General features: G+C 37.6%; 2 protein-coding genes and 1 non-coding gene across 11 annotated transcripts in view; 2 read left to right on the top strand and 1 right to left on the bottom strand.

The window, feature by feature from the left end:
- CRMP (Collapsin Response Mediator Protein) overlaps positions 1-11839 on the top strand; it is a 55610-nt gene extending 43771 nt beyond the window's left edge. For both annotated transcript variants that reach the window (XM_034981070.2, XM_034981069.2), the window contains exons 7-14: positions 1517-1643; positions 3803-3911; positions 4862-5010; positions 5695-5882; positions 6101-6185; positions 7011-7157; positions 7461-7583; positions 8188-11839. In XM_034981070.2, the coding sequence (XP_034836961.1) occupies positions 1517-1643; positions 3803-3911; positions 4862-5010; positions 5695-5882; positions 6101-6185; positions 7011-7157; positions 7461-7583; positions 8188-8267 (1008 nt within the window). In that variant the 3' untranslated portion in view covers positions 8268-11839. The remainder of the gene's footprint in view (positions 1-1516; positions 1644-3802; positions 3912-4861; positions 5011-5694; positions 5883-6100; positions 6186-7010; positions 7158-7460; positions 7584-8187) is intronic.
- LOC117993348 (U2 spliceosomal RNA) lies at positions 2603-2795 on the top strand. The gene has a single exon (XR_004675191.1). It is a non-coding gene; the product is annotated as a U2 spliceosomal RNA (small nuclear RNA).
- A 545-nt stretch (positions 11840-12384) lies between the features above and the next one.
- The window catches only part of pan (transcription factor pangolin), a 252257-nt gene continuing 238159 nt past the window's right edge, over positions 12385-26482 (bottom strand). For 2 of the 8 annotated variants that reach the window (XM_069506594.1, XM_069506597.1), the window contains exons 10-13: positions 21946-22099; positions 20586-20655; positions 18568-18724; positions 17032-17173 (exon numbers count right to left, since the gene is read on the bottom strand). In XM_069506594.1, the coding sequence (XP_069362695.1) occupies positions 18598-18724; positions 20586-20655; positions 21946-22099 (351 nt within the window). In that variant the 3' untranslated portion in view covers positions 17032-17173; positions 18568-18597. Of the gene's footprint in view, positions 17174-18567; positions 18725-20585; positions 20656-21945; positions 22100-22777; positions 22944-26482 lie in introns of all 8 variants that reach the window. The other 6 variants (XM_069506596.1, XM_069506593.1, XM_069506595.1 and 3 more) reach the window with 3 other exon arrangements.

The following is a 26482-nucleotide window of genomic DNA, read 5'->3' as shown; positions in this document are numbered from 1 at the left end:
AACCATTCTTCCATCTTTCGTACCCTCCGAGATGGACGCCGATGAAATTTGTATGGCGGCCATCTTTTTTTCGGAATTTTAAAAAAAAATTCAAATTTTTGGCAATTGGATGAGGTTTCGAATGACATTTGGTCGAGCACCTCCCACCTATCTTCAATACCTCGAGCGTGCCCTTCACCCGTCTCCGAAATCCTCAATCATCAGCTCCCTCCATATGTTGCCCTAAAGGAATCTTTGTCTTCTATATGAAACCTTAAGTGAAAAAAAAAAAGTTTCATACAAAATTTTACAGGAGGAAATTTTTTGAATATCTCGGCCGCCATCTTGTTTTTCCAATTTTTTTTACATTTCCTAAAAATCGTTTACTAATATCTTCAATTGTTGCAAGTTGTAACGAAATCGGTTGGAAAACAAAAAAGTTACAAAAGTCAAGTCGGCCGCCATCTTGTTTTTCTGAAATGTCATAATTTTTCCCTACTCGAATCCCACTTCTGAACATATCTCCCATACATTATTATATCATTTTCTGTCTCTTTCTAGGAGAACAATTATGTCAATGAGTCAGTGAGTGAGTGAGTCAGTGGTAATTGAGCTATATATAGTATAAATAAAGGAAAAGGTGACTGACTGACTGACTGATCTATCAACGCACAGCTCAAACTACGGGACGGATCACGCTGAAATTCGGCATGCAGATAGCTATTATAACGTAGGCGTCCGCTAAGAAAAGATTCTTCAAAATGCAACCCCTAAAGGGGTAAAATAGGGGTTTGAAGTTTGTATGAAAGTCTGTCAGTTTTGAAGTGTCTATAAAGAAGTTTTGTAGTTAATATTTTTGCAATTAGCAGTATGACATATTTTATTATGCTCATGTTAAAATCTCGTAGTTAAAGATCAAACCTAAGGGTGTAAAATAGGGGTTTAAAAATTGTGTAGTCCACGCGGACGAAGTCGCGGGCATAAGCTAGTGAAATAATAAATTTATTACATACCGTCTTTACCCACGTATTTAGTCGACATTAGCCCGTCACGGAAACACGCGAGTAAAGCCGGTGTGTGATATATGTATAATGGAAATCACTTACGATAGTTTAAATGCTAAAATAAATACTTAAATAATATTTTAACATTCAGCACATTTGCATAGTGAAACATTTGTTCATCATCATCATCATCATCAACCATTTGGTGAAATGATAATTTGTTATACGTTTTCGTTAATCATCAGTGAACCAAAATGCCAAAATTTTCCTGCCAGGATCCCCTGCTCACCACTGCGCCAGGGAGATCATCAATCTCATAATAACATTGTAAATTGAAAATTAAAAAGAGCAACCGCCGAGTTTCTTGCCGGTTCTTCTCGGTAGGAACGACATTCCGAACCAGTGGTAAATTAAAACTACCTGACTATTCATAAGTACTTGTAAAAAGTTTACATGAATATAAAAACATTCTATTCTATTCTATCCTTATTGTAACCCTGTATATTATAAAAGGTGCTCTCATTGTATTACAGATGAACTCACCCCTATACATTGTACACATGATGTCGAAGAGTGCGGTAGATGCTTTGCGTCTCGCTCGGCAGAAACAAAAGCAGCCCGTTTTTGGTGAAACTCTCGCGGCCACTGTCGGTACCGATGGTGAGTCAGAAATATTCTCAGTGATATTATACTTTTATGTAAAAACCCGGTCAAATGCGAGTCGGACTCGCATAAGAAAGGTTCCGTACCATCGTATAAGAAATTTTCATTTTCATGGCCTTTTTTTATTATTTGTTGTTATAGCGGTTATAGAAATACACTGTGAAAATTTCAACGGACGGACGGACAGCGGAGGCTTAGTAATAGGGTCCCGTTGGCACCATTCGGGGACGGACTGGACGGACTACGGAATCCTAAAAATGTCAGTTCGAACTTTTGGTATAGCTCGAACTGACATTTTTAGGATAGTCTCACTCCTAACCCGAAATTTGCTGTGCCCCAATAGCGTTCCAATATTGTTATTTTGTAATATTTGTAATTTTTTTTTCAGTGAAGTATACTTTATTTATAAACTTAAATCTAAAAAAACAACATTACATTAAAACTAAAATAAATTAAATTAAATCTAAATCCTCATCGAGACCACCGCAGCGAGGCATTGTACCCAAGATGCTGGCAGCATTACCCCTTTGGATGGCTAAACTAATTCTTTGACCAAGGTAGCTGCCAGCTCTCTCATAATTTTAATTATGTACTGTTCATATTGGAATGCATAATAATCATTAATTTATTATCCCATCACTGCCTGTTAATTATGAATGAAACAAAAAGATTAAAGAAGATAAGTAACGCCCTCTATATGCAGTCTTCATCACTGCGGTTAGGTTGATTTCGTAGTTCATAAGCGCTTCAACAGGTGTCACTGTTCGTTTCCAACCTAAAATCATTCGCCTCAGTGTGGAACCAAAGTGTTGATTATGACTGCGCTAGAAGAAACTTTAGAAAGAAGTACCAGTGGTAGTCATTAGATGGCGCTGGACATTGTAGTTAAAATATTATATTGCGCTGCGAAGATTCGGCCTGATTGAATGACTACCGTCGTGTTGCAATTTGTAGTTATCGCTTCTCGGCCTTTTGGCTAAGATCAAAGTGTAGTATCTGTTCTTTTCAGCTTAATATCTGAAAGTTCCCACACTGTGGGACCAGTATATTAAACTGATTTTTGTAAATCGACGGGATGTTCGGGGCTCGCTCCACTCCCGTCACGGGTCGGCCCGGCATTGCAGTGCCGCCGGGATCGGCCCACTTAAAACTCTATATAAATACTTAATGATGCGGATTTCGTTATCGTACCGGTACGTCGTAATCAGTATAATCCCACAAATTGGTAATGCGCGTGGCCGCCATTTTAGTGACGTCAGCACTAGACTGGTTTCGAGCTGATGGTATACATGTTTATTTAGGCCGACGTCATGTCGATGGTAATAAGACATGGTTCCAGCGCAATAGCAATTTGAGGGACTTATAATCACTATAATGCGTAAAAAAATGACCCCCTCACCCGCCATTATTTTATGTCAAAAAAGTACGATTTTAGTTAGTCCTTATCTTGGTCCTTATTTTAAAGGTGAACCGTACTTTTGACATGACGGTTGACCCATCGAGTTAAAATGGCGCGTGAGAAGTCATTTTTACGGACTATATAGATAGAGCCTGTGTGAAGGCTAGACCTTCGTTATTTTATAAAAGCTGAAAGTTTCTGAAAGCCCGTGAAGGTCTGACCTTCATGGGCTCTTAGTCTACTAGATGCTTCGGGGCGGAGACGCCCTGCACAGTGACACCCGCACGGCCCTTGGTGCGGGATAGCGAGGGTGACATGCAGGGCGCCCTCCCGCCTCATACCCCGATTGCCATCTCGCTTTCGACCTGTCGCGTACTGGGTACGGTTTAGGCCTAGTCCATACATCATCATCATCATGATCAACCCATTACCGGCTCACTACAGAGCACGGGTCTCCTCTCATAGTGAGAAGGGTTTTGGCCATAGTCTACCACGCTGGCCGTGCAGATTGGTAGACTCACACACCTTTGAGAACATTATGGAGAACTCTCAGGCATGCAGGTTTCCTCACGATGTTTTCCTTCACCGTTAAAGCAAGTGATATTTAATTATTTAAAACGCACATAACTCCGAAAAGTTAGAGGTGCGTGCCCGGGATCGAATCCCCGACCACCGATCAGAAGGCGGACGTCCTACCGACTAGGCTATCACAGCTAGTCCATACTGTTATGTTAAAATATAATGCATGTACTTTCAGGAACGCATTACAAGAACGCTTGCTTCCGGCACGCGGCTGCGCATGTCCTGTCGCCCCCTCTACGCCCCGACCCCTACACTCCTGAAGCGATCATTGAAGCTCTCACTATGTAAGCAATCTCTCTTTTCTCAGTAGAATCTACTTTCCGAACCGCTGATTGAGGCTTGCTGGCTTCAATGCTCAAGTGGAAGCAGCGCCGGGATAACAAACTTTTAGTTAAAAGATGTGATGTATGATGTGCCACTAGTTGATGCCCGCGACTTTGTCCGCGTGGAATTAGGTTTTTTAAAAATCCCGTGGGAACTCTTTGATTTTCCGCTATAAAAACTAGCCTATGTCACTCTCCAGGTCTTTATATATACCCATGCAAAAAATCACGTCAATCCGTTGCACCGTGATTGAAGGACAAACCAACAAACTAACACACGCATTTATAATAAGGGTACTGATTTATGAAATAAACGTTTTTCTTTCTTCTTAACACGATAATTCAATCATTTCATTTCATAAATCCATTTCATTTCTCCGTTGTATCCCTCATTGCTAAGGGTCGGAACCTGTTCTATTCTTCACAATGGTTGTGCAGAATAGAACAGGTATAAAATAGCGTGAGCTCCCAGATCCTCCCAAATCGACGCAACTAAGGTGCAACGCACACCGACTGAATGCGTGGAGCGTTTTTCTTGAAGCAACATTAAAATTTAAAAGTACATATATGGGTACATTTATTACAAAACGGTGGAAGCCGTTAGTCGTTAAGACATCCGCCTTCTTTTTGGGAGGTCGTGGGTTCAATCCCCTCTAACTTTTCAAAGTTATGTGCGTTTTTAAAATCAATTAAATACCTATCACCTATCACTTGCTTTAACGGTGAAGGAAAACATCGTGAGGAAACCTGAGAGTTATTCATGTTCTCAAAGGTGTGACTTCAGTCTACCAATCCGCATTGGGCCAGCTTGGCATACTATGGCCTAAACCCTTCTTACTCTGAGAGGAGACTTGTGATCAGTAGTGGGCCGGTAATGGGTTGATCATGATAACATTTATTATTATGTCCAGTGACGATCTGCAGCTAATTGCCAGTGACAATTGCACGTTCCATGAAAAGGACAAAGAGAGGGGAAAGGGGGACTTTTCCAAGATACCCAATGGAGTCAACGGTGTCGAGGATCGCATGGCTGTTCTGTGGCAGAAAGCTGTCAATACAGGTAAACAGTTGTAGGTGTCCTTTTAAATGCACGTTCCTAAAAAGGACAAAGAGAGTCGAACGAAAGGAAAACGCACTCTTGAGGATGGATTTATATCCGGAGTCCGGACCCCATGGTCCGCGTGGATATAGGGTTTTTTTAATCCTGCGAGAACTTTGATTTTCCGGGATAGAAAGTAGCCACTCCACTAGCCTGTGTTAAGTCAACGTATAAGCTTACCTCCATTTAAAATTTCAACCAAATCCGTCCAGTAGTTTTTGCGTGAAAGAGTAACAAAAAAGCTTGGATTTGACTCGCTCCAGCAATGCACGGGGCTGCAATGGCTTGTATAGTATGGTATAATAACATTGTAAATTGTAAAATTAAAATTAAAAAGAGCAACCGCCGAGTTTCTTGCTGGTTCTTCTCGGTAGGAACGGCATTCCGAACCAGTGGTAAATTAAAACTACCCGACGATTCGAAAGCGCTTGTAAAAAGTCTACTTGAATAAAAACATATTCTATTTTATTACACATAAACTTTCGCCTTTATAGAATAGAATAGAATTTATTTATTCAAGTAGACTTATTACAAGTGCTTTTGAATGGTTAACTAGTTTAATTTACCACTGGTTCGGAATGCCGTTCCTACCGAGAAGAACCAGCAAGAAATAATATTAAAGTGTGATACATATCTTGTTTTCAGGTATGATGGACCCGTGTCGTTTCGTGGCTGTGACCAGTGCCAATGCGGCGCGTATCTTCAACCTGTGGCCAGCGAAGGGGCGCGTGGCCGTGGGAAGTGACGCGGACGTGGTGGTGTGGGACCCGCAGCTAGAGCGCACCATCTCTGCCGCCACGCACCACCACGCGCTGAACTTTAACATATTCGAGGTAAGTGTAAAAAAGTTCGGGGTAAGTGTAACATGGTCGGGGTAAGTGTAACACGGTCGGGGTAAGTGCACCCTATTCGAGGGTAAATTTGTGTCGTGTGTGGGGTAGGTGTAGCATATTGTGAGTGTAATGGTCATGGTCGGGGTAAGTGTAACATAGTCGAGGTAGGCTCTGAATGAGACAAGCATGGGATTGAAGCAATTTTAATTTTGTTGCAGGGCACACGTGTGGTTGGAAGTCCTCAGTACGTCATAGTCAATGGACGAGTCTGTCTCGACGATGGAGAATTACGAGTGGCTGAAGGTAAAATCTTTTTTATTTTAGCGTTTAAACTATCGTGAGTGATTTCCATTATATATAACTAGCTGATGCCCGCGACTTCGTCCGCGTGGAATTAGGTTTTTAAAATTCCCGTAGGAATTCTCTTTGATTTTCCGGGATAAAAAGCCTATGTCACTCTCCAGGTCTTTATCTATACCCATGCAAAAAATCACGTCAATCCGTTGCACCGTTGCGACGTGATTGAAGGAGAAACCAACAAACAAACACACTTTCGCATTTATAATATAAGGGTATGTACCCTTATATTATAAGGGTACAGATCTGTCACCGGCTGTACTCACGTATTTAGTCAACATTAGCCCGACTAGTTTCGAACCCATCCGGGGTCCTTTTTCAAGGATCCGGGTGGGTTCGAAACTAGTCGAGCTAACGTCGACTAAATACGTGAGTACAGCCGGTGACATATTATATATTATAATCTTTTGTATTGTTATGATGATAATCTGGCTTGTCATGTGAAGTATGTTTAATATTCGTCGTGGTCCTCATCAACCAATGAACGCCCACTACTGGACATCGATCTCTTTTAGAGACTTTTACAACCTGAATCTTAATGAGTTTGATGTCGTCTGTCCACCTAGTGGGGAGTCTGCCAAAACTGCGTTTTCCGTTGTGAGGTAGCCATTCCAGCACCTTGCGCCTTGGGACCTCAATATTCTTCGAACTATATGCTTCGACTACTACCACTTCAGCTTCGCAACCCGTTGAGCTATGCCAATAACTTCGGTTCTTCTATGGATCTGTTATATTTGATTTGAAATGCTTATTATTTTTTTCAATTCGTAGGTCAGGGCAGATTTCTGCCCACGCTCGCCAACGCCCCTTACGTGTATGGTGAGGAGGCGCCCGGCACACCACTACATGCCACGGTACACTACGCCTCCGACACCCCGAGGCAGTCTCCCCATAGAGTCACCAATGGCACACCCACTGGTAAGTGTATATTTCTGCCCACGCAAACGTTGAATTGAGTTGTTAAAACATCATCTATCTCAGTTTTGAGTATGTCTCCGCCCGTAAATGTAAATTGGAACAGTATGCGCTCACGCACGACTTGGAGTGATCATGGAGATCACTCTTACGCTTACTACTACGCTTCGAATGTATTGGCCAAACCAATCTAATTTTACCAATGAGATTAATTTTTTGAATGCGGATATTTATCTTCATAGATAAAATATCGCGTCTATGTTAGTACATTGAAGCAAGTTTATGGTTTGTTTGTCCACATTCCAGAGTTGCACTTAGTCAACAAGCAACTGGATGGTCTGTCGGTGTCTGGTGCCAGCACGCCCACAGGGCGGAAAATGCGCGAGCCTGGACAGCGAAATCTTCAAAATTCCACCTTCTCCATCAGCAGTAAGCATGCATTTTTATTTTATATTCTATAATAACTAATCTAAATATATAAAACGAAAAGGTGACTGACTGACTCACTGATCTATCAACGCACAGCTCAAACTACTGGACGGATCGGGCTGAAATTTGGCATCCAGATAGCTATTATGACGTAGGCATCCGCTAAGAAAGAATTTTTGAAAATTCAACCTCTAAGGGGGTGAAATTTGAGTAGTCCACGCGGACGAAGTCGCGAGCATAAGCTAGTGAGTAATATTTTGCTCCTATGGGCCTCATAAGCAAGCAGTGGGCAGAGAACATAGTTCTAGCTAGCTAGCTAGAATGGTGGTTTTGCACCGGAAAGCGCAGTGCTGGAAGACCCCCCACTAGGTGGACAGACGACATCAAACGAGTCGCAGGGAGCCGCTGAATTTAGGCAGCGCATTTAACTGCTGAGCACTGAACGTCTACCGGTTGATAATGATGATGACGATAATTTCTGCTCAAATGACGTTATAATAACGGCAATAATGTGCGAAATTCTCACGTTCACAATATACTTCTTAATTTGTAGAACTACCCTACAGTAAACTACGATCTTTATTATTTGAATTTTATTTTACAGAGGAACTAGAAGGCCTTGACACAAAAACGTCGGTCCGCGTGCGAAACCCACCCGGCGGGAAGTCTTCCGGTTTATGGTAAACCGGAACGGAGCGCGACCGGATCGCACCCGGAACACAAGCGGACCGGAAGCTTGCGGCGGCGCTAGTTACGCTTGTTTGTGGAAAAATATCATTAATCGATGTAGTATTTATTATTCGAAGTTTGATGTTTTGGATAAGTAGGTATTTATAAAAATATATCAAAACTGACGAACAGAACCGGATTAGTCTAGGAAATTAAATTTTACAGGACGGCAAAAAAATTGAGACTATGATTGCATTTATTTTTTAGATCTTTAGTATTGACTAATCCAGTTTTATTTAAAAACGCAATTTGTTTGGCTACATTTACCCCATTTTGAACTGCATTTATTTTTTAGATCTTTAGTATTGACTAATCCAGTTTTGTGTGAAAATGCAATTTTTGGGCTACATTTACCCCACTTCGAATCCGTTTTCATTGAAAATAAACCGGGATCGACGGATCAAGACACAACGATAAATAAAATGAGTTTTGAGTTAATCCGGTTCTATCAGCCAGCTCATCAATGATGATCCAGAATTTGGAAACTAATGCAATGAAAATATGGAGTTCTTTTTTTTCTAATTTAATTTATAACGTCGTTAAAAAACTATTTACCAAATCTTAAGTAGCCAAGTAATTGTGACGGTAAATTTTATTCCAAATAACTTTATTACATACGTCTGTCAATGGGATTTTTGCCAATATAAAAAATAAGTTTAGAAATCGTGGTTATAGAAGTGTGAACTAAAGTTTTAAGAACGCCATCTTTCGCCGCTAACGTAAAGTGTAACAATATTCGACCGTAAACATGCCTAACTGAAAATCTACCAAAAAATATGAATATTTTTTTCACAAACGAAACGCATTTGTGTTTGAGCTTGAAGGCGTTCAAGAACCAATGTTAGGATTTAAATGTTAATTTGCTACTAACATGATTTTTCAGGTTGAAAAAGTTCTTTTGTTAAAAACTAAAACTGGTAAAATCAACACGAACGAATTTATTTATGAGATGAGATATTTCGAAAACATTGTGATTTTTAAAAATTGTATTTTTAATGTTATCATATTGATTCTTATGGGAGTCTGACCCGGGATTGATTTTAAGAGCTGAGTCAGAAACATCGTAATTTTTTTTAAACATGAAAAAAAATATTCTTAGATTGGGTAAAATGAGGCAATGGGTGCAACTCGGCAAGGCAAGTTTTTCATATTTCAATTTGAAATTTTTTCTTTTTTTTATTTCAATAAATATAAGTACATTATTGGGGCACCATGGGGATAAAAGTCGCCATGAAAAATTATGTTAGTAATAGTTTTATATTGTGTTAGAATGCTTAGCCTTTAGTGCATGTATTTACTATTTGTAATGTATTTAATTATTTATTAATTCAGTTATCTAATCTATAGACTGAGCCCACAGTTCGTTTAGACGAATTTTTTTACTGAACTGCATTGATATAGTAAATCCAAGATATACAATGTCTATTAACATTAAAATCGTACCTACATACAAGAATACATTTTATGACGTCACATTTACAGTCAGGTTTGTCAAGTTAAGATTTGAATGGCATAGCAAATAGAGTTTAGTGTTGGAAAAATCTAAACTTAGTGCTAATTAATTTATAGATCATGAAAAATTACATCTATCAAAACGAAAAAAAATTAGTTTTCTACTAAAAACTTTATCAAATTCACTAAAAATAATAAAAGGAAATTGTATTAGGTTGTGTGTGAAAATAAGATGACTTTCTATGTAATAAATAATATTCTCTAAAGTAGTGTAATAAAAAAAGTTATCTTTGGATTTCTTATATCAATGCTAACATGTTTAAAATGTATAATTTTATTGATTAGTCAAATTAGCGTAATTAAAAGTTTTCATATTAATAATAATAATCAATACATGTTACATTACCTATTTTGTAATTGACTACAGACCAAAATAGACATAGAAATTAGAATGTGTAATTTTATAAAGTTAGAAAAAAAATTACTTGCATTATATTTGACATACTCACTCACTAAAGTATTTTTGATGGACAAAAATCTGTGACGTTGTGTTGTTACGGTTAAAATTACGCTGAATTGAGAACCTCTTCCTTTTTGGAAGGCGGGTAAAAATCTGACCACTATTCGTAGATGTATCCAAGTATGAAGGTCATTCAAAGTGTAAAATTAGTATATACAATTTTTATAATACATAGAGAAATATAGTTGGTATTGAAACATTTCTCGATTTCTATTAAAATTACGTAGGTACTTTATAAAATTTCACATTGTAGTTTTTTTAATAGAAAAATAAACATCACGCCAAAAAGTCATATTGATTGTATTTTCCCATAGGTGTCAAAAAATACAACCTCATAAAAGAAGAAATTAATTGATGTCTCAACCATAGCGAGACCAATAATTAATCTATGGTCTCAACATTACATTAAACTAACCTGATAAAAATGGTAGCTACTTTGATTTGTCACATTATATTTTTGTTAATAATTATTATTAATTATACTTACTTATCACTTACCTACTTTTACAAAGTCATGGTGATTTTTATGTTTGTTTACATCACATAATCACAATTAAAATAATTAATTTTCATTAATTGATCGTATTGTTGATTAAGTGAGTATTTAATTTATTAAATAATTTTGTGTACAAAATAATACTGTACTTATTGATATGATTTCGAATTGTTGCAAAAGATAATTTGAAGCCACTTTTATAGTTCGCTTACGTTTCATGTAAAACGTATAATATTTTGACATAGATTATAAGTATATTATAATTTAGTTATTATATCTTTGCTATAACATAGTTATGTTGTTTAATGTTTTATTAAATATCGCACGTAAAACTAGTTATTGTAATTGTATTAGTAATTGCATCTTCAGAATTAAAGTTACCGAAGAAAAAATATAACTTTCATGACAAAATCTATTGAGAATACTTTGACTTTGCTTAGACAGTTAAAACGAGACAAATTTATGTGAGAGACATAATAATATATCGTTTTAATAAATGTCCTATATCAGAGCAATGCTCAACAGATTTCAGCCAGGGTAAATTTTTTAATTCGTAGTTAAACTATATCTCAAAATATTTATATACATCACTGTAGCTTTATAAAGTCTGACAAAATAATTAATTGGATAGATAGGTATTTGATTACATTTCTGCATTTACTTTGTATAACAACGAATAAAAAAATCGGCTCTTTTTAGCAAAAACCTATAATTTTGACTTAGGTCATTTATTCTGAAGATGCAATTAGATATTTTTATTTTTATTATAGTCCATTAATTTAATACTAATGCCACCTAAATATTTAATTCTTTTGTTAAAATTAAACTGGATATTGGCGTATAGCGTACGACAAACGTATTTTGACAATTTTGAATGCATTTTTACAAGTTTTTCTAATAAGACCAAAGATCTTAAATCTTCTAGAAATCTAGACTGGGTACCCGTGATTAGTGTTACTTAGTTTTGTAATCGGCATCACATATTGATGGGATTTTATAAGTTTTCTACGTCCGTTATTCTATATTCCCGCATTGTCACAAAATAAACAATGTAATCTCCTTGAGTGTTGTTTTTATTGTAAGTTCTACCTTCGTTTCACAAAAGCGCTTATATAGCTTGGATCCCGAGGAAGGACATAGGCTACTTTTTATCCCGGAAAATCAAAGAGTTCCCATGGGATTTTAAAAAACCTAAATCCACGCGGACGAAGTCGCGGGCATAGTCTAGTTAGAAATATTACCTTTATTGTAAAATGTTGTATGCCAGAAATGGCGGGATGCATGCTGTGTTCATAACAAATAAATAAATGTCTATTTCAAATTTGTCATTTAACGAAGCAACGTCTTTGAGGGCACGTCAGCTTTCGCCACTTCTCCCTGCTGGCCGACAGCCCGGTGCACTCGTGCAAAGGACCGCCCACAGCAGAGTCGGTCCATCGCATGGGCGACCTGCTTCACCCTCTGGTGCCCTGCAACGACAAGGTGCTCGATGGAGTTACTCTCACGCCAGAAGACGTGTCCGAAGAGTTTTAATATGCGACTCTGTACTAACGCTGAAAGACATCGTTTAATTCGGTTAGGGGTTCGCAATAAAACATATGAAATACCATTTTATGCTGTTTATTAAAATAATATTCGTTCAACTGAACACAAGACAGGGTCCAGACCTAATAATTGAGTTCTCTAATTTGACAAATTCTTTTCCTACAAAAAAATAACCTAGCTCTTCGCACGAGCCACTTTGTCTTTACCATCTTAACAATAAAAACAACCTATAAAATCTATCAACATAAAAGACCTTCAGAGGTATTAAGACAGAAACAGACTTAAAACATGCGACGTGACCCGAGGCAACACAAGTGGTATCGGATTAAATCAAATATTGGTAGGAATGACAATCTGAACCAATGGTAAATTTACTTTACAGTTCAAAATCACTTGAAGTGAAAACTTTACGCGCGTTTGGCGATTTTTGGATGAGCAATAACTTCAAAGCTGCGACACTAAGAGTAAGATCTATAGAGCGCACTATGACTTAATTACAGACTTATGACAGAGTTAAAACGAGACAGAGTAATATCTCTCACATAAATCTGTCTCGTTTTAACTCAATCTTAAGTCTGAGCAAAGTCAAAGTGCGCTCTATAGATCTCAGCCTTAGTATTAATGTTAATAATGCTCAGAGTGCCAAAGTTTGTTAATGGTTTTCATTTAGAAATCATGAATTAATTATAATTATTGTAATTACCATTTAGAAAATTAATTTTGGTGGTTTGGGTGGTTTTGCCTCGAGTCAGGCCGCGAGTGTTAAGTATGTTTTCACCATTAGGCATTGAAATACACCAGTGTTATAGTTAAAATTTGGCACAGATTATATAAATAGCAAAAAGGTTTTACTGTCCTTTATGTAATATCCCTGGCAATCTTTTTCAAGTTCTAAGATGGTTTTAGCACAATTCGCTCGAAATTACCGCAAATACATTTTCAAAATAAAAAACAATAACCGAATGTAGGTAATAAGTAGATAAATACCTACTCACAAAATAAAAACATCATCCTTTTTTTAGAACACAAAATTTCAAATTCCATATATTTTTTTTTATTTTCAAATTCAAATACATATCCTTAAAAAGAATTTCACGGAAAATCTAATTAATATTTATTCAATAAAAAACTACAGTACCCATAATATTTCAGTATTGCACTAATTCATGCAAAATCAAGCCGATATCGATAAGTGTATCTGTCAAATATTTGTAAAATAAAATTCGATTGCCCTTAATGACAAAATAAGTCGATTTTATTATTTTCATACCTATTTTTTATTTTAATTGTATTCATTGTCAAAGTAATAGATATCAGATTTTTTTCTATTATAAGTCATGGTTGATATTGCATTTAACAACGTTAAAATTCTTAATAATAACAATAAAACAACAAAAAGAAGTGCTGGACAAAACGAACCATCCAAGAACATTCCGAGGGTACAATTAATAATAATAATAAATGCAATCATTTTTTTTCACCAAAAAAAATGTATACTAAATATTTCGCGAATTACAAATTTATTTACAAACGAGCTTTTTTTATATTACTCTGGGGGCTGATATTGGTAAAAAAGGACATTATCCAAATTGGGCTGATTATTTGCCGGCCAACGAAATAAATTCCATTCCAGAAAATTCCATAAAATTCCAGAGCTTATGTCAGTAACTCTCTGAGGTGACATTACAAGCTCAAAGTATTTCATTTTTTGAACGCAAGTCAGTAAGTCATGTTTCACCATATTAATGGTGAATAATGACTGTAGAGGTCTACTAATACAAGTAAATACGCTGGAATTGCGATTGCCGACCTGTTTTTAAAACTGGTTTAAGACATTTTTAAACAACTTTATTTTCGCCATTTTAGCGCTGATAGCAGTAGTGAGTGTCATGTGAGCGTACTCGGAACTAAATGTAAGTAATGAGACATCTGTCAATATAGTATCAACACGACGACCATTTGACACAAAGTGTCAATTTTAATTCCCAGTACGCTTGGTATGGCGCTGTGAATTGGCACAAAAAATAACCGCCATTTTGTATGTCACGTCTCTTCCAGCGTATATGCTTATTTTAGAGTGAAACATATAAACTGTCACTAGACTGAAACAGAAAAAACAATTTTTTTTAATTTATAAAACGGAAATCAAACATAATTAAAAATATAATTATTTGTTGATCAGCAAAAAAGTAGCCCTCACATGAACTCTGTATGATGTCCTTAAATATTTTTTTAAAACAATAACTTAATACCAGATATGTATTGTATGACATCGAAATTATCTCATATTATATTTAATTTTTGAGTCAGTATTCAACTAATATTTTTTTAAACATCTTTCCATAGCAATAATGTATATATGTATATTATGTAAGTAGAATAATACACTTAGGTCTAATATGACACAGTTAGATTATCCTAGACTTTATACATTTACACTGTGTACTTACACATATACAGGGTGATAATGTACCGATAGCACTTGTTCGATAATATAATAAAAATAATTGAAATACAATAAAGAACCGAATTTAAATAGTTTAAAACGCTTATTTATATATTTTTTTAGAAATGTGGGTAGTTGATAAATATTTTTTGTAAGTGTTGTCGGTACATTATCGTATAATAACTTCACTCATACAACGTGCCTAATCTAATCTACAGACAGTCTAATAAGTTCCGCACAACGGAAAAACAGGTTTCCCTTCGCTATGCCTTAAACCTTTACTTTTTACACAAGCGTGCCGCGAAGGGATTTTAAAGGCTTCGACCCCATACAAAACGCGACGATACTGCTCCACACGCAGTATAACGCCTTTACAGTACTACCACCTTTATAAGTTATGCCGATGTACCTGCGCAGAAACATTATTTTGAATGGCGCAAAAAATATCTCGGCCAATCATAACGCGGATCCGTCCGCTATTGGTTATGTTGTTGCCTACGCGTCATGTTTTATACGGGCGAATAATGAGCAAGATAGTATGAGTATTTTATGTTGTTCTTGTGATTAAAATCTTAACATCAAGCAATAAGGTCTGTATTTCATTGTTTACATTCGGTTTAGCTGAAGGTTGCGCTTTTCTGCGCAAACGGATTTTGCCGATTCGACTTATAAAAGTGGTAAGTAGTTACCTAAGAACATGTAACCGTCCAGCTTTGAATGGAGCCAAGTCTTAAATAAAAACTTAAATCAAATTCTAATGCTACATGGAACCTTTATCTGGTGCAGGCCGTCAAGAAATTTTAAATAGATTAGGATAAAAAAACGTCCGTATTAAGAGAGCAGTAGAAGCGAAAATCGCTCGGTGTTCAGTGTACTTTGTCCGTATCAAAAGTTTATTAAAACAAAAGAAAAACATAGAGTTTTTAAAAATTTAACCAAAATTATATACTTCTTTTTTACGATAAAAACAAATAGTCGATTATAGGAAATAATTCCTAATTTAAAGAAAAAAAACAATAAAGAAACTCCAAGTTAAGTTACAAAAAAGACACAGTCAATAAATCAATATAATTGAAGCCATTGACATGTGCCAAATTGAAATAATATAAAAAGTAAGCCAAATAATTATAAAAAGGAAGTTAGCCATGAAAAACTTTCAAAAACTATGGAATATCTGATGGCACAGGAAAATGTGACTAGTCATGGGAAAAAGGAAAAAGAGGGGTTGAGTACGTAGAGAAAGCGTGGTATAAAATGCACAGAAATGACTTGATATGGGCTCACAATTTTGAGATCAAATGATGACTTTAATATCGGGACTTATTATAAAGTTGATGGATCTTATTATACGTCAATATAGATATATAATTCGCACAGAACAGTCTGATTTTAAAGAAATACCGCACATTTTGTTTACACAACAAATAAATGCATTAGGCCATTTGAAAATACCGAAAAAAAATCACTTCATGCTATTTCTAAGTATTGCATTTTTGCTTGTGATTGTGTTATTAAATATAAACTAAGATCGAAGTTGCAAAAATGTGGGTATTCCCAAAATATCACACAAAAACCCGTGTCTAATTAGCACCCGACAAAACAATCTGTAGTTAACGCTGAAACCAGTTAAAAGTTTTCAATGGTACCTTGTTTAATCACTGCACGACCTGTTTCCGAACCAGCACGATAGATGGCGTTGTTAATTAATACCGAAGTTTCACAACAGATGGCACTGTATAACTTTCTACCGTAAAAGGTTTGATACATCACTCTATCTCTTTTTCTATATTATTATTATAGTCCATTTGAGAAATAAATATCAAACTACAGTCAGTAAACAGTTAAGCGTACTCGAATTAGACTCTATTACAATTCCAACTTTGTTTTGAGCGTCCTTTGCGTGCGTTAATAATATAATGTTCGAAAATGTTAAAATCGTCATAGAGTATAACGAGGCGGTAGTTCTGAATTTGAAAATTTTCACGGCTGGTTGGTCAGTCGCGTCCGTGCTTTCGAGGGCACCGGACGTGTTCCACCGTCACTATGAGACTGATATCACTTCGTGTCCAGGCCGTGCTTGGGCTGCGCGGGGCCATGACTGGGATGTTAGCTGGCCAACGGATAGTGGATTGTTTGCGTCTCTTGGGTTCGTCCCCACTGGGTTTCTGGGTGGGGGAGGGGGGTCAGACGCTGGTGAAGCTAGAGACGACAGGGCACTCAATCCCCCCGGGCTGGAGGCGGAGTTGAGAGGAGTATCGGCCTCATCACTCGACGCGTCAGACAACTCCTCGAGTTTGACGTCCTCCTCAGAACAGGGGGACTGCGGGGTCGCCATCGGCAGGGGGACGGTCCCCGAGGCTGCTGCCAGGGCTTCCATGTATCGCACGCACTTCTTCTTCCGCCTAAAATTATAGAAAACCATAATGAAAATTTTGACATTATTTAAATAATGTGATGGGAACTTTTGAATTTAGACTTTTGCAAAGGCGCATTTCCAGTAGTTTACCTAATCTTTTAGTCTATTCGAGTAGTAATTTCTTGACGTGAGGCGCGAGGATTATTAATATTTTTATCGGTTTAAGTTACAATTAGTAATCAGTCTATCTGTAATCTGTCGATTAGTTACTTAGCTTGTTTGTCAATTACTTAACACCGTTGCTATCTCACAAATTACAGATATAGACGGATTACGGATATATAGATTAATAATTCTTATTATTAATTTAGGCTGTATCATTCAAGAGACATACAGACAAAAGTCTAAATCCAAAATAGCAAGTTGCAACGGTTTCAAATACGGGTAAGTAGCGTTTGTCGTAATACATTAATCAATTAAAAAAATTGACAAGAAAATTCAACATGACAAAGCACGTGAAATAGAAATTGAAAAGAAAATTCAATAAAACAAAGCACGTGAAATTGAAAATAATTATTAGTTATTAGAATTTTATATTTATTAAAACAAATGCTACCTACTCAAAAAATCTACACGAGACAAAAATATAACAATCATTTTATAACAACATTTAGCTACGACAAAAATCATAACTTCGTAACAAGACACGCAATATTGGTGCGTATATTCCATAATATACTCAAATAAAACTAAAAACATCTAAAGCAAAAAGTAAACACCTAAAAAACGAACAGACTTCAAAACAAAAATGTTAACTCAAAAATAACATGCTTGAAAAATGTTATAGTTTCAAAAAATAAGACACACTGAAAACGAAGGGTATGGTAACATCGAATATTTCACAAATCATGCTTAACGAAATTAAAACTATAAAAGTAAGACCATCACATTGTCTACTCGGAACGAAAGAAAAATCATAACATTACATACAGCAAAAATCAATAACAGCATCCTAAGCAAAAATAAACGAGTAAGTATGACCACAATCATCAAACGTAAAAATTAGTCTTAACTAATCATCAATCACGCCTACACAACGATCACGATCAAAGATCCGAAAAATGGTCTCTATATTAATGGTCGAGGATCCGGAAGATGATCGCAATATTATAAGATCAAACATTCAAAAATTAATAACAATGTTTTGAACAAAGATGATCAAGATCCGATAACTGATCACAACACTGTGATATTAAAAATTCAAAAGTTGATCACAATATTATTATGATAAAAGATCCAAAAGACAATCACAATATTAAGATCAAATGCACGAAGGATCACCACAATATTATGATCAAACATCCGAAAGATGATCACGATATCACGATCATTGATCATGATCACGATGGTAAAATGCCAAGTCTCGTTCTACCAACTGACCGTGTGTCGTCCGGCGGCGGTGGGCCGGCACTAGAGGTTCACATAAGTCGGCTCTTGGGGCGGGCTCCCCACGAGACTGGCGGCCGACAACGGAGTCGCCGGCTCCGGCCGGAGGAGCCCTAACCCCCCTGACACCATTAAGCTACTTGACTCGGGGCTGATAGTGGAGAAGATCAGGTGAAATACAAAGAAGAAATGAATGAAAGATGAATTTAGGTGATTATTGAATTACATGTTGATGATTGATTTGGGTGATTTAAGATCGATATCAAATAAAGAAGCAATTGAAAGAGAGGATGTATGAGAATTATATATAAGAGGAATCATAGTATGTTAGACAAAAATGAACGAGAAAACGAAGTTAAGTTATAATAATTATTTCAAAAGCCAACAGAAGTATTATGAAAATCAGAATATGGTATTATGGAATTGGTTATGATAGATATGTTTAGATCAGAAGAGTTTAAATTATGAAGTTATAAGCAAAGGGGTTAATTTATTTTAATTAACGAATGAAAATTAAAAATAACGTCAATATTGGTGAGGAAAAAGAGAAAATTATTGATATAAAACAGATAAAATTGTTGACAAAGATGAAGTTGATTATAAATAAATGAAAAGAAATAAAAATTTTGCAAGAGAAAAATAATAAGTAAAAAAAATCGAAAGTCAAGTAGCGTTTGGTAACAATGTAGCCAAATTTCAAATTGATTAAAATAACGACCAATAGTGCCAGCGGTATCCAAGAAGGGTCCGTGAGAAGCGGCAATCATGAGTGGAAAAAACATTTCAATGAATAACAGTTACATCTTCACGAACATCATATAAATCACTATGTTGGGAACGATCCAAAGAAAAGCGTCATTCAGAAAATGTGTCAAGATTTTTTTGAAAGCTTTTTCGACAAATGATTGCCCTCTCTCTGTCCTCTCGAAGACTATGTCTAATGCCTATTTTCACTACGTATCTCACACATTGTCTACTTTCAAAAAAATCTATTCCGTGTGAATCTACATCAAACTTTATTTCTTTGTGAAAAGACACATTTTCTGAACAGCTTTCTGCTTCGCTTTAATCATAGGCTGCCTTTCCACCAGAAATGTGCGAGGATTCAAAGCGATGAGTGTGAAACACACCAATTTAATAACTTCGTTCTCATAGCTGTTTGGCCCTTATCTACCAGGGCTAGGCTATGAAAATGAATCCTATGGTTGGATCTCACATACATTGCGTTGCTTTGAATCCTCGCATTACCCTCATGGGAAAGCAGCCTAATGCCTTTATTTTACTATAGTCCGATTTATAATTGCATGGATCAAAACAGATCCTAATATCAAACAAAAAAAGGTTTTTTTTTTATAGAATATTAGCCATGTTAAATGACTAATATTCCCCTTTCCTCTCCAATTAAGCGTCAGGCTTGTGCTAGGAGTAGGTACGACAATAGTGCAACGGGCGGGGTTTGAACCGTCGACCTTTCGGTTTTCAGTCCACTCCTATACCGGTTGAGCTATTGAGGCTCTTGTATTTATAGTTATTTATATTATTTATTATAGATATTCTGTAGTTGCTCGGTTGAATGAGCTTCTAAAATCTAAAGTCGCCAGTTCTAAGATTCTATTTTCTGGCAACACAAAGCTTCTAACGTCAACTTACTCCATGCACTTATAAACTCGGACCATAGTTCTAGAAAAAGAGCATAATAACCAGCGTAACAGGGTTGTTTCATAATACTTTTAATTATAAAATTCTATATCTTATTATATTCGAAACATAAACACAACATCTACTAAAGATTTTTTATAGAGATCAAAGTAATAAATCAAAATAAAACGTATGTTACGACCAGGCTCTCCTTGGCGTAAAATAAAGACGTTAAGCCAAGTCTTTCCACATAGAAACAATATATGACTAAATAAGTAAAAACCTAGAGCATTTTATGCTCTTGCATTTAAAAAGGTCGATCATCTTGTATTCTTTAAGCGAATGAAAAAATAAGGGCTAAAAGTAACACACACCTGCAAGGTTTACACCATTGGTTCTGTTGATCGAGCCCATACCTCGCTCGACACTTCTTCAAATTATTTCCTGAAAATTGTAAATTAAATGTATTAGTCCATATCCTAATTAAAGTCGACAAAAATCAGAAGATTTATAAAGGTGTCCTTGATAAAAATTCAGGTAGTAACTTTACGCAAATTAAAGATTTTAACGCAAATTAAGAGTTGCAAATTTTCAAAAATTACCGACGTCATTCTTTTAAAGCTATAATAAAATTAAATCAAGGGACCTACGTATGACGCCGTCGGTGTTGTCAGCACAAATAAATTTACTAAAATTATATCAGAAGCATCTTAAATAATATCGCTAAAACTAAATCTACATAAGCAACATGCATCCAACACCTTCCAACATGTTAGTAATAATCGATCGTGCAGGACAGGGGCGGGAGAAAATGATAATGATAATAATGACAACGGAAAAAACATTGGTTCATAAAATAGCGCTCTACGCATAAACTTCGAAAAATAAACCTCTAACTACGGTATTGCTAATCGTAAAAAAAAATCAATCACAAATAAACATGACGCTCATAAGCAAATTCAAGCAGAATAGGTTCTCCGGAATCAAAATAAATGTAGTTCATTTGGCCAGTATCATTGTAAACAAAGAAGCATCGGCTTTTGTTGAAGTGTAAAGTGATATCGAGTCCTCGGGAGCGCAGTGCCCACTAGCTGTACCGGTTCGCAAATGGCAGGACGTCTTCATGCACTCTGGTGTCTCACTCCTTCGCATACTCGGAACGTATCGAGAAGGCTGTCCCAGCCTTTACGCCGGGCGAATGTATTTACAGTCCCTGCAAAGCAATTACTCAAGTATTCAAACATTGACTGTTGAATAAAACATGCACGCTCCCCAACGCAGGCAGCGCGGAGCAGAGAGAGCCAAAAACCGGGACAACCTTCGAAGGAGTGCCGCTTACATCGGGGAATTTATGTCATTAAATAGCGTTGTAATTACAAAAGAAAAATAAATAAATGCGATATAAATATTAAATAAAAAATGCTGATATACGTCTACAACCTGTACCCCTTCAACCATAGACATTCGGCAATATTTCTACGTTCGCTCGGTTGCTTCGGACTGAGTTCAAAGCAATTGAACCCGCTGATGGGAGCGAGGCGGCGGGGGGCGGGGGGAGGGGGGAGCGACGGACGTCTCTAGCTAATCCTTTATTAATTGAGGTCATTTCGTAATGAGCTTCGCGGCATCGAGTTCCGCGCGCGAGACGTGCGTCGCTGACCGTGCGCGGATGGCGTCGGTCGGGAGCTGAAGGTGGGAGGGCGGGAGGCGGCAGCGGTCGTGGCAAGGCAGTACCTCCATCGGTTGTCTCCTGTTTTCGCTTCCTCTTCTTGCCCCTTTGCGTATTAGCCCTAGACGACCAATCGGGATACAGCTGCATGTGCAGCTGGCGCTCGCGCCGCGCCAACTCGTAATACTTGGCTTGCTCCTCGCGGCCGAGCGCATGCCACTGTACGAACGCAGCAATATGGAAACAAAAGAGAAATGCACTTCGACGGTGGTTCGCGACCGCGCCCTAGCGTTGGTGCTAGAAAAACAGCCCGCAGTGAGCAGCGAGTTTTACGAGTAACTTTCACCCCGAGACTAAATTTTGAACCTACGCCCCAGATAAATGAGAATGGCCAATTGTGGTGTTCCTCACAGAACCTATTCTGCGGTCGGATCGTCGCGCTTCGTCTAGACACAGATCAAACCAATATAGTTTCCGCTCGGCGAACGGGGGTGTGGGGAACACGATACACGGTCACTCGACGACTACAGTACACAGAACACGCAGAGGCGAGCGGCGCGGGGCGTGCTCGCGGCGCGCGCTCCGCTCCGCGCCGCTCGGCTCGTGGGCGACGGTTCCAGCCGCTTTTCTAGCACAGGCACCACCGGCCGCCGCACTAACACAGTGGAGAACACGCACACACGCACACTCACATACAGGGACGGGGCACGGGTGCTCGTCGGGATCAAGCCGGTTAGTTCGTGTTAGGAGCCCTGGACGCAAGCGAGTCTGGGACGAGTTAGTGGAGTGCGAGGGGACGGGCGGGACGGGGTACGTAGTACGGACGGGGTGAAGCGAGTGTACAGAAGCGTCGACGTGAGTCCATCCCCCGGTGACGGGTCTCGGCTAGGGCAATACCTCCCAGCTCAGCGGGACCGCGGTCCTTTTTCCGCTTTTTCTTTTTGGAACCGTAACCGTAGTTGTCCCTCGCGCTCCACCCGGGGTACAGCTGCATATGGAGCTGTCTCTCTTGCCTGGCTTTCTCATAGTACTTTGCTTGCTCCTCGCGACTCAACGAATGCCACTGCGTATTTATTATTATATTGCATTACGAACACGAACAGTTGGACGAGCGACGCACGCTCCACAGTGCGTGGGGACGCTTGCTACTCTTGTTAGGAATGAAATCCGTTCCGGGAAGCGTAACGGCTGACGAGTGACGTGTGCTTCTCGGTAACTCGGCATCCTGATGCGCCAATCGGAATCGTGATCGATTTGAAAACACGACAATCAAATTGCAAAGGATAAAATAATTTGAATTTCAGCATTAATTGAATTCAATTTTAATTATTAACTGTAATAATTCAATTCTTTTTCGTCCTAGCATGTAAATAAGGTTGATAGGTATACTGTTTATTTAAAGCGTTATTAACAGGCTACTAGTATTATAAGTATAAGTTATAATGGTTGAGAACACTGAAATAGACATATACAAGTAGGTACACTGGAAGAGGTGTTCCATATAAAATGACAGCTATTTTTTGTGCCAAATCGAAATGCCCAACCGAGCGTATCGGGATTTTTTTTTTTGGGTCAAACGGTCTTCGTGTTGACACTAAGTGGAAAGTCACTAGGTAACATTTGATTCCGAGTACACTCACAATGACGCTCACTGTTGCTATCAACGCCAAAATGGCGAAAATCAAATTGCTTCAAAAACAGATCGGCAATCGCTAGTCCAGCGTACTTGTATTAGTAGAGGCCAGTGGTTGAGAATAATAAATCGGGATCATGCTAGGACTAAAAGAATTTCATCGTTACATGTATTTGCGCGAGCCCTTAATAAAAAACCAAAATGATTCAAAAAGCAGTTGCGCTTGATATCGCAACGAAAATTTTGTTTAGCTGGTTGACATTTTAATTCCACTATGTACTTTCCCGGTAAATTAATGAATTTAATAATAAATGAAATGCTAAAAGGTTACATTTCACGAACTAAAATCGTACTCCATCTTACGCTGGCCATACTCGATCAAGTTTGCAGCGGACTTGAAGCGGCGGCGTCCAGTAAACTTGACGGTGTATCAGTGTGCATGATGACATGCAAACTGATAGCCACACACCGTAAAGTGTATGTTTTGACGTGTGTGTGTTTTGACGACCTTCTTGGCTCAGACTCTTCTTGGGCATGGGTTTATTACAAACTGCCATACCCCTTCCAGGTTAGTCCGCTTCCATCTTAGACTGCATCGTCTCTTATCACCAGGTAAGATTGCAGTCAAGGGCTAACTTGTATCTCAATCTAAATATATAAAAGGAAAAGGTGACTGACTGACTGATCTATCAACGCACAGCTTAAACTACTGGACGGATCGGGATGAAATTTGGCATGCAGATAGCTATTATGACGTAGGCATCCACTAAGAAAGCATTTTTTTTAATTCAACCCCTAAGAGGGTGAAATAGGGGTTCGAAATCTGTTTAGTCCACGCGGACGAAGTCGCGAGCATAAGCTAGTAAAAAAAATTTAAAAAAGAAGTTCACTGGACGCCGCTTCAAGTCCGCTGCAAACTTGACGGTAAACTTGATTGTGTATGGCCAGCGTTAGGCGTTGTCCAAATACAACGCGATTACGCGATCGTCGCGCGAGTAAGCGATGCGACCATCGCGTGCTTGCGTCAAATAGAACGAGAATACGCGATCATCGCGCGAATGCCAATTAGGACACCTATTCGAGATCAGTAGGTTGAGTTTGTAAAATCTGCATCAATCATTATTACAATCTCAATTGTTGTGATTGGCTGAATTTGTGCTATTCTTGTTGCAACAGTGCATTGTAGCAAATAGTGAGCGAGCGTCAACCAATCAGAGGTGATTGATTGCGATCGTGATATTGTAGCTGTCATTCTACCGCAATCGCGCGTTTGTTTGAGTAATATTTGCGCGAACTTGCGATGATCGCGTAATCGCGTTGTATTAGGACAACGTCTTACGCAGCGAGTTGTTTATTATTCAATACATTTCGTGTAGATGTCAGATAGGCATTGTCTTCCAGAGAGCGAGCCGACCGCGTTAACGCGTCACGAATCGAATAGTTTCCTAACAAGATTAACAATGAGCACACATTGGTATAATATAAAAATATGTACAATTCTAGGAATTGGTTCCAGGCACTGACGATTATAAACATAAATACTCGATGAGTATTATGGTTTAAATTAATTTCAGTGGGCGTTAGAGCTTGAGCGCCGGAACTCCGGAGTTTCGGAAGAATACAAGATCTTTGTAAAACCGGAGTAGCAGCGAACGTAACAGGAGCTTCGATTTTAAGAAAAATAAATAAAGTGAAACTAGCTTTTTTAGCAGTTAAGTACAATTTGAAAACAGTGTAATGTATGATTTTCTTGTATATTCTTTCTTATTTTGAGTGGTAGTAATTTTTTTAGGGCGAATCGTTTATTTCACCGTTATTGCCTGTTATTTACAATCACTACTAAGAATTTTCATTTTAACATTATGGACTGCTTGGTTCTACAATAACAATATTTTCTTTTCAATGGGTCATTTGATAATAAAAAGTTAAGGTCTAAAGCCAATATCATTACTATTAGATTTTTTTAAAATGAACTTTCGAAACTTCGAATCTCCGGAACTCCGCAATTGGAACAAAACCCAACTCCGGAGATGAAATATAATCCGAATTTCAAGCCCTAGTAGGTATCATGATAGTTGTTTGGATTTGTAAATATTTGCTCGTGCCTTTGGCTGGCCAAAAAGGTGACTTTATTTTACACCTAATCAGGCGTAACATAATTATTATTACATTTGACCGACATCCCTGTAGTCATACAGACGTCATACATATACGTCGTAATATGGATCCAACCTTTAAAATTCAACAAATATCAACAAATCAAAAGCACTACCGTGGTATAAACAATATGAGGTCAAAAGTAATTTACAAATTTTTGTACTAAAATATCAGGTCAATACTTTAAGATCCGAATTTTTCGGTTTAAAATACTATTTTTTTTAGATCACTCAATAAAAATTCAGTCTAACTTTGAGAATTGTTGGTGATTTTATACTTATTTTCAATCAAAACATCGATCAAAACTAAAAAAGTGTATCAGAAAAAATAATTATATTTTTATGAACGTCCTATAAATAATCATCAAAAAAACATCTAAGGTTCGATGCATACGTACAGAGTGGAGTGGAGCCGAAGCGCAGTTTTTTTAATACAACATAAACTCAAGCTTTATATACTTTGACATAATATGGCTGCTTGTATGCTCTAAACCTGCCTCATTTTAAATTCTAACTCATATCATAGTCATAGACCGCCGCTATGCCAAAACAAATAAAGCTTATTAGTTATTACTATGTCCAACCATGGATAAATAAGGGCTAACAAAGAAAAAGAAATTTATTAACAACTAGCTGCCCCGGCGAACTTCGTACCGCCTAACAGTCGATTCTTTTTCAGGATTTTTTTAATTTTTTCTCTCCGTAAGAACCATCCCCGTACTTCAAGGAATATTATATATAAAAAAAGAATTAGCGCAATCGGTTCAGCTGTTCTCGAAATTTGCGATCAGCAACAAATTTAGCGATTCATTT

The sequence above is a fragment of the Maniola hyperantus genome, chromosome 23 (genome assembly GCF_902806685.2).
Source record: "Maniola hyperantus chromosome 23, iAphHyp1.2, whole genome shotgun sequence".
Classification (NCBI taxonomy): domain Eukaryota; kingdom Metazoa; phylum Arthropoda; class Insecta; order Lepidoptera; family Nymphalidae; genus Maniola; species Maniola hyperantus.
This window is presented reverse-complemented; position numbering and strand designations above follow the sequence as displayed.